The 7,838-nt window shown below is 39.9% G+C and overlaps 1 protein-coding gene across 2 annotated transcripts in view; it reads right to left on the bottom strand.

The window, feature by feature from the left end:
- Positions 1–5,017, bottom strand: part of LOC128444185 (NT-3 growth factor receptor) — a 159,603-nt gene extending 154,586 nt beyond the window's left edge. For both annotated transcript variants that reach the window (XM_053426507.1, XM_053426506.1), the window contains exon 1: positions 4,477–5,017. In XM_053426507.1, the coding sequence (XP_053282482.1) occupies positions 4,477–4,754 (278 nt within the window). In that variant the 5' untranslated portion in view covers positions 4,755–5,017. The remainder of the gene's footprint in view (positions 1–4,476) is intronic.
- Positions 5,018–7,838: the final 2,821 nt, after the last annotated feature.

Here is a 7,838-nt window from a genome sequence, read left to right on the forward strand (position 1 = left end):
CCGTGTTAACTTGTGGAGGCCGGAGCCTCCACCTGCAGCAGCCATGCTGCACAAACACAAACACACAACTAAAAACTGCTGCTCATGACAATGTCACTCACACAGAAACAAAAAACACCTCTACTACAAGTGCAGAGGGAAAAAAGAGCAAAAAAACTGGTAGAAAAATCAAACAATTTGAACAAACTTTCTCCAGCTCACTCACCACACTCAGTCCCAACATGCACTCAGAGAGAGAGAGAGAGTTTTCACAGCCTTACTCTAGTATTTATGTGAACATTTTGTTTAGTATCATTATAAAACTCTTTCGGGACAAATATAGTAGCCTACATACAACGCCTGCACAGGGTTTGCCTCACCCCTCTGATACTCTATTCGTTTTGTTAAATTTATATCCAATCTCTCAACTATTAAACTATGCGTCATATTTGTGTAGAATTCTGTATACCTCATCAGTCAACACGGCTCTTTGTTTTTTGACATTGCAGATTCCTTTCATGTTCAGTTTGTAAACAAATATCTTTTTATTCCTTTTTCTTACCACCTCTGTTGTAAAGACTTATTTATAATGTAACTGATGTTCTTCAATGTTACACTGATAGCACTTGCTTCCTTGCCATCATAATTCAATTCTTTGCTCTGCTGTGGAATTATAATGCACTGCAATATTTTGGCTGGTGCAAGCTGAAAGACCCGAGATGGTATCAAAAGCAGGGACACTGAGGACATAGAAGTGCTGCTTATCAAGCTAGAAATCCTTCCAGTGAGAAAAACAACTTCTGTACTTTGACCAACCAAACTTCACAGTGAACATGACACAGCAGGGAACAAGACTCCATACAGATTACCTGAGTGCAAATGCAAATGAAAGGTACAAATGTACAATCACTTTGTCATAGAAATTATTGAATCTAACTGTCCTCTTCTGAAATGTGACAGATCCTCCTGTCCTGACAGCTATGCTCAAAGTTCAGTTGGATTGACCTGAAAAAAAATCATTATATAAATTTTACCTAATGTTTGTATCTCCCTGATATCAGGAAATGTTAGTTAGTTTGAGCCTAAATGTCCTTGTGACTATTTGATGTTCTGCCCAGTGTCTATACACTCAGGAGAGTTTTTTTTTTTTTGCACCTCCTCTTACAAAGTCTGACCACTGGACACATCCTGCCTGCATGATATCTAGGATGACGTGGAACCCTTGAGCTGTGCATAAAAGCTGGCACATCTCTTTCGCCATTTGTCAGATCCTTGATACCTGCAGTGGTGTTGAGGATTCTGTCCCGCTTGGCCTAGTGTTTGCTCAGTAACTCTGTTTGTGTTCAAATCATTTCTCTGTAAATTGTATCTTGACCCTTAATTAAATACTTTGATATCATTGAATTGATCACTCAGTCTGATGGTTTATTTCCTCAGCAGGGAATTAAATACAAATTCCCGCCACACACTTAACAAAGAAGATTTGACTCCTGTTTAATCACTATGAACATCTTCTCTTCCTTCACTGTTTGCTGTCAAATATCCATTCAAATTGTCATGGTGATTTCATTTTAATATATTTATGAACTCTGATTCTGACAAATAATTGTGTAGTATTTTCTTGTTAAAAAGACGTTCAGATTTGTGATGTAGTATATACAGTATAAACCATTAATAGCGTCAGTGTACTAAGGCTGCAGTCAACAAATATTTCATTATTATTCATTAGTTGATAATTTTTTATTACAAATTTTTGGGGTTAACATTGTATCAGAATAAGATGTGAACCATGTCTGTTACAATATCCAAGAACCTAGCATGACAACTACAAACAGTCCGAAACACAGATATAAAAAGTCACACACAGCGGAGAAACTTAAACCAGCAAATATCACGTCATCAATGTCATTTTTTCAGATGACTTAAGATGACTGTATTATCACAGACTTTTTTTAGAACTATTACATTTTTAATTAATTGTTTAATCACTCATTTATATTCATGACAAATGTTATGGAAATTTATAAATAAAAAGGCTTTTGTATCTTGTGGCAATAATCAAGCATTTATATGAGGTGCATATTATTTGTTTTAAAAAAAAATTATCTACCATGTGAACTTTTTCGTAATGATGTTGTAGCTTAAGATCTCAGCATTTTCCTGCACTCTACTAATCTTGGGTGTCCCCTATTTTATGAATTACTGTGTGGAAGCTTTCTACCAGCAACAAGATTGGTTACACACAGACAGAGAAAGATAGTTTGAAGAACTGCTTTTCAATTAAGTACTCACACTAACTGGTGAGATGCAAATTGCAACGGTAGATTCAAAGCTTTGAGTAGAGGCTATGTGTGTGTGTGTGTAGTAAGTGGAAGCATGCTCCAGGATCTGATGGACTACAAGTGCTTGGCAAAACGAAAATCCCTCATGCACACAGCTACAAGGCGATGAAAGGAAATTCATGTCAAAATAATAACTGAGCAAGAACGGTACAATACAGCGTATTCCGGAATGCAATATTGACAAAGTCCCAGATTTTACAATGGTTCAATGAGTTATCATTCAAGTTTGCTCAGGCCAATTTAAACAGGTACTTTGCTGAGGAACTATTATTCGAGACAGTACCATTACAACACATTGTTTGCCCAAAACGTGCATTTGCATGTTTTAAGTGCATTAAATGTGAAAATAAATCCTCTGCCTTTTCAAAACAGTTACAGTAGTTACTGGCTGCTGGCTAACATCAACTTCTCCTGAAGCTGACTGGCTGCTATCGAAAGCCGTGGGTTTTGGCAGGCAGTTTATTTTAAAAACCTCCAAAGTAAACTGACAAAATGTCCATGTCGTTAAAACAAGCTATGTGACTACAATGAGTTGTTCTGTAACTCTGGCATGATAGCATGTAACATGCGCAAATGTACTTCCTAAACTTTGAAGGGTGCTTTGATTGATTGCTCACATCCCGTAGGCCTACTTAAGATTTTTTTGTGGCATGGCACACAATATCAAGTGTATATCATCTATATTTTGCCATAAAACAAATACTAGTTACATCGTATTTTAATATGAACATTTAAATAAATAATTTGCTATATATGATGTGAGGAGGTGTTTGTAATTACTCACCATAAAGGTGGTTTAATGTGTGTATTAAATGGGATGAAGGAGGAGAATGTGAAGCACTGAAAATTGGGGTAGTACCAGCAAGAACTCTAATCTACTCTCACCCTTGACTGTGTATCAACAGCAATTGTTTTAAATGTAATTGCAACACTTTGTTTTACTTAAAGAATTCAACTATGACACAACATCTGATTGTGAATGCAAGGTGGGTGACACAGGGATGCTTGAGAAACATTGTACACAAGGCAACACACATGACATAACGTCATGTGTTATGAGCTTGATCAACCTTAATACAAATCCTTAATACCATTGGTTTGGTCATAGAACTAACAAAAATTCCCATTAAACTCAATGACCTGTCGTAGATTTGGTGTATTTTCTGCCATTCTCATCCGAATGAAGGAGCATTTAAAAAATGAAATCAGCTGTCTGGCTCAGAGGAGAAATGGCAAAGCAAAGAGAATTGGTTGTCTTAAGAGTTTTAAGATACAGAGGATAACAGCCCTTTATGGAAAAAATAGCTTTTTAGGAGATATGTGGCTCTCAGGCTTTGCTGTTCTCTGTCATCAGAGGATAAAAAAGAGGATATGCAGGAGGGTACTACAGAAGGTGACTGCGAGGAAAAATAATAATATTTAAAGGTGCAAAATCAGTAAATATTTGTCCTGCTGTATTTGATTCAAGAAGAGGATTACTAATCATCATATCCTTTCCTGTTCAAATTACGGAAGGCCAAAACATCTCTTGGGCTTTTCCTGTAACCACTGTTTCATATGGAGACTAAATCACATGATGTACAACTGGAGCATTCCAGGTAGTTTTGGTTAAGATCAACTTTTGAACAACAATTAAGAGGAAAGGGGTAAGCCTCCTTCAGGTAAGCTAAAGGTGCTTTACCTGACAACACATGTTCTAAATAATTAACCAAGCCAGGAATTCAGAATCTTTCACTGGTAGTACAAGCATAATAATCAAAAAAATCTTAGTAGGTGATTTAAGGAAAACCAAACAAGCTCTTCTGGGTGTGGGGGTGAGTTATGGTTCCATGGTTGTCTTTTTACAGTACTAAATTAGGATTTGCTGACCATCTTAGACCAAAAAAAATTGTGCATTGTGATGATTTAAATTTGACATGAGTTTCTAACAAGGAATAGTCACATTTAAAAGACAGTATAATCTAACTTTTCTCCAACTCAGGGACCGTTTCTCATCAGTTTTATACCTGATGTGTATGTAGCCTGCAGATATCCTGCAATGGGTTATCTCACTCCAAAACAAATTATTTATGTATTTCCATAATCAGCTGTAATACGCACGACTTTCAATGTCAGGACGTGTCTGAAAACGAGCTCTGATAAAAGCAGCACTTACATTGAGGTAATGTTCTGGAAAAGATCCTCGATGCCCCCGGTACTGTTCCCGTCGCTGCCGGTATCTTGGAATATCAACAGCGGGAAGAATTTACTGGTGTCAGATTTATTGCAGTAGATTTCTGTGGGCGAGCAGGTACAGGTGGGCGGACAGTCCAGCAAGGAGCTCAGGTACATGTGAAAGAAGACACTGAGAAGAAAGAAACCCTTCCAGCAGCACCATATCCTGGTAGCTCTACGTGCGCCGAATGCACAAAATAACGCACCAGATTCCTCCATTCTGTCTTGATTCAAGTTCCCAGATTTCTTATAACTTTGCAGCGCAAACGAAAAAAAAAGTCTTAAATCCTCTCCTGAGTCCGTTCCGCTCTGCGTGAGGTGATCGGTCTCCACACCTTATTTCCCTTGGTGCGTTAAAACGTTAAAATTTGCTCAGATATCGTGATGATGTCCTGCAGTCACGCGTTCTGCTCGGTTAGGATACAACGCAAGGAAGGAATAAAGGCAAGGAAATCTCTCTCTCTCTCTCTCTCTCTCTCTCTCTCTCTCTCTCTCTCTCTCTCTCTCTCTCTCTCTCTCTCTCTCTCTCTCTCTCTCTCTCTCTCTCTCTCTCTCTCTCTCTCTCACTCACTGCCAGGCTTTGAGTAGACATAGAAAGATAGGGAAGAGTCGAGCCTGATACAATTACGTGCGCACACATGGGGCGCTCAAACGCACGTCGTGTAAGAGGAGTCACCCCACAGAGACATGACACCCCCCCACACACACACACACACATATATATATATATATATACAAAGGCATACAAAAACACTGAGCTTACTGTCACGCTGTGGAACATGATGTTGTAGCTACATAAACAAGGTGGGGAACTTACCTTGTTCCAGAATCACAAAATCTGTTAACAGACAAATTGGATATTTCTTAAAGGAGTCATAGCCACTTGGGGGCAGTAGACTCCTTTAAGAATGTAGACATAATATCAAATGTAAGCGGTTGATACTGGTGACCATCACTCACTCACAATGAAATGTAATAATGATCAGGAGTCGATACATATGTATAATATAAACCTAATAACAGGACTCTCTGTCACAGACATACATACACCTATTCGTTTATAATTTTTTTGTATGCTGATGTATATGGTCACCATATATGTATGAAAAAGTGACTTTTCAACTTGACTTTAACTGAACAATCAGTGCACAAGCAATTTGCTGACTGTAGATTTTTGATTTTTAAATATAGTAAATTAAGATCTAGTTTTTGTTTTTTTTAATAGTCTCATGGTGTTTTTATCACTGTGTGTGTTCCACATGTGTTGTTTGCAATGCATATGCAATTTATATTGATTTTACATCACATCATATCGCTTCACATCCTCTGCTGGAAAAAAGAAGGGGGTAACAGTGGGAGTCTGACCTGCTCAGGGGATTCAGAAAGTACTGTTTGCAGTACATATTGTGATGATTCCGTTGGTTGTTTGGTGTTCTCACTCTCCCCCTCCCATTTCTGTTCTTCCTCTGCAGGTTGTGTGTGTGGCAGGGGATGTGGCTGGCTTCCTCGCTGCAGCTGACGAGGCACACCTGCTCTCATTTAATCTAATCACCTCACAATAAAATCCTGGTCTACACCCCACTATGCTGCCAGATTATTCCGTCTTGTCCGGTAGAGCACGCTCTCTTGATTCCCTCGGCCCTCGTGTTATTTACCCTAAGTATTTACTAATTCGTGTATTTTCCTCCATGTACCCAGACTTCCTGTGTGCCTTGCTGCTCTGCCTCATCTTCGTTTCCCCGTGGATATCCGAGCCAGCCAGCATATTGCCGCCACAGCCTGCCTTTGTTATTTTGTTCAAATAAACTCTCCTTTTGTTCTAAACTGACAGTCAGTGTCTGCTTTGGGGTCTAACTGAACAACAAACCCTAACACATAGCTTAACGGTACAGAAATCTGTACAACGTTTCAGTGTTTTGTTCTGCCTGCAGCCTGAACAATTCAAAGTGCCCCAAGTCAAGTTCAAGTAAAGTCTGTGAAGGGCACCTAAGTGAACTGCTCTGAAGGACGTACAGATGAACAGGACTCCTTACCTTTTAGACTTCTTCCAAATAGTCCAATTCCAGATTAGTTAAAGGAGGGAGATCAGATTGGATTTCTTATGAATCGGCTGTCTTCTGCTCACCTGTCCTACCTTTGATACACTGACAAATAACACGCTTAGAGATCACTCTCCACACTAATGACTTTCCTTTGATAACCCAGTACATCTGATCTGAAAGCATGTGATTGTGTCCACTGTGGATGGTACATTCATGAATGTGCCTCAGTGTGACAACTGAAATGTGAGCATCTTTGGGCAAAATACAAGGGTGTTTGGTCTCCTCAGGCATTGCATATGTATTTAACTCTCAACCTACTCATATGATGCCTTCATCCTTCATAGGGTCAAGCCTACAACTTACTGGATTTCTGCACTCTGGATGGGGCTTTTTCCAATGTCGCCATTTTACCTTTGAATGATTGCCGCTGAAAATGACTGATAGCCGATCAGATACTGTGTGTGGAGTGAACCTACCCTTGGTTATTGTCCTCGCCGATTATAACAAAGGAAGTTTCAGCCAACAACTCCCCAAATACAGAAAGTTTATTGTCTGACCAGAGAGGAGAACACTTTAGACCACTGCTACATGACAGTCAGTGGAGCCTGCCACGCTGTCCCCTGTCCTGCACTGGGACACTCTCACCAGTCATTGTCCAACTGATTCCCACACACAGGCAGAAATTAAAGCTCTGAAAAACTGTTTTGAGGACATGTAGGAAGTGGACCAGGGCGGCTGTGGAGGACATTCAAGGGTGTTTGGAGTACACTGACTGGGAGGCTTTCAGGACTGCTACATACTGTCTGGATGAGTACACAGGCTGTGACTTCTTACATCAGTTTCTGTAAAGACTACTGTATGGCATCACTTACCAGGGTGAGTTACGACAACGACAAACCCTGGGTCACAGCCAAATTCAGACAGTTGATAGGTGACTCTCCACACCTACCCACCACAGTGCCCCCTTCCCCCTCTACCAAAGTGTCACCCCTTTCTATACTGGAGAGGGATGTCAACAAGCTCTTCAGGAGACAGAACAACCGTATAGCAGCTGGACCTAAATCTGTCTCCCCATCCTCCCTGAAGCATCAGCTGTCTCCAGTGTTAGATATTTTTTAAAACCTCACTGGAGAAATTAAAATCCTCCACCATCCTCCCCATCCCCCAAAAAACAACGACCACAGGACTTATTGACTACAGACTTATTGCCTAACCCTAACCCTAACCCATAAGAAGACATACACTTCTTCCTGTGATGGGT

Source organism: Pleuronectes platessa, chromosome 7, assembly GCF_947347685.1.
Source record: "Pleuronectes platessa chromosome 7, fPlePla1.1, whole genome shotgun sequence".
Taxonomy (NCBI): domain Eukaryota; kingdom Metazoa; phylum Chordata; class Actinopteri; order Pleuronectiformes; family Pleuronectidae; genus Pleuronectes; species Pleuronectes platessa.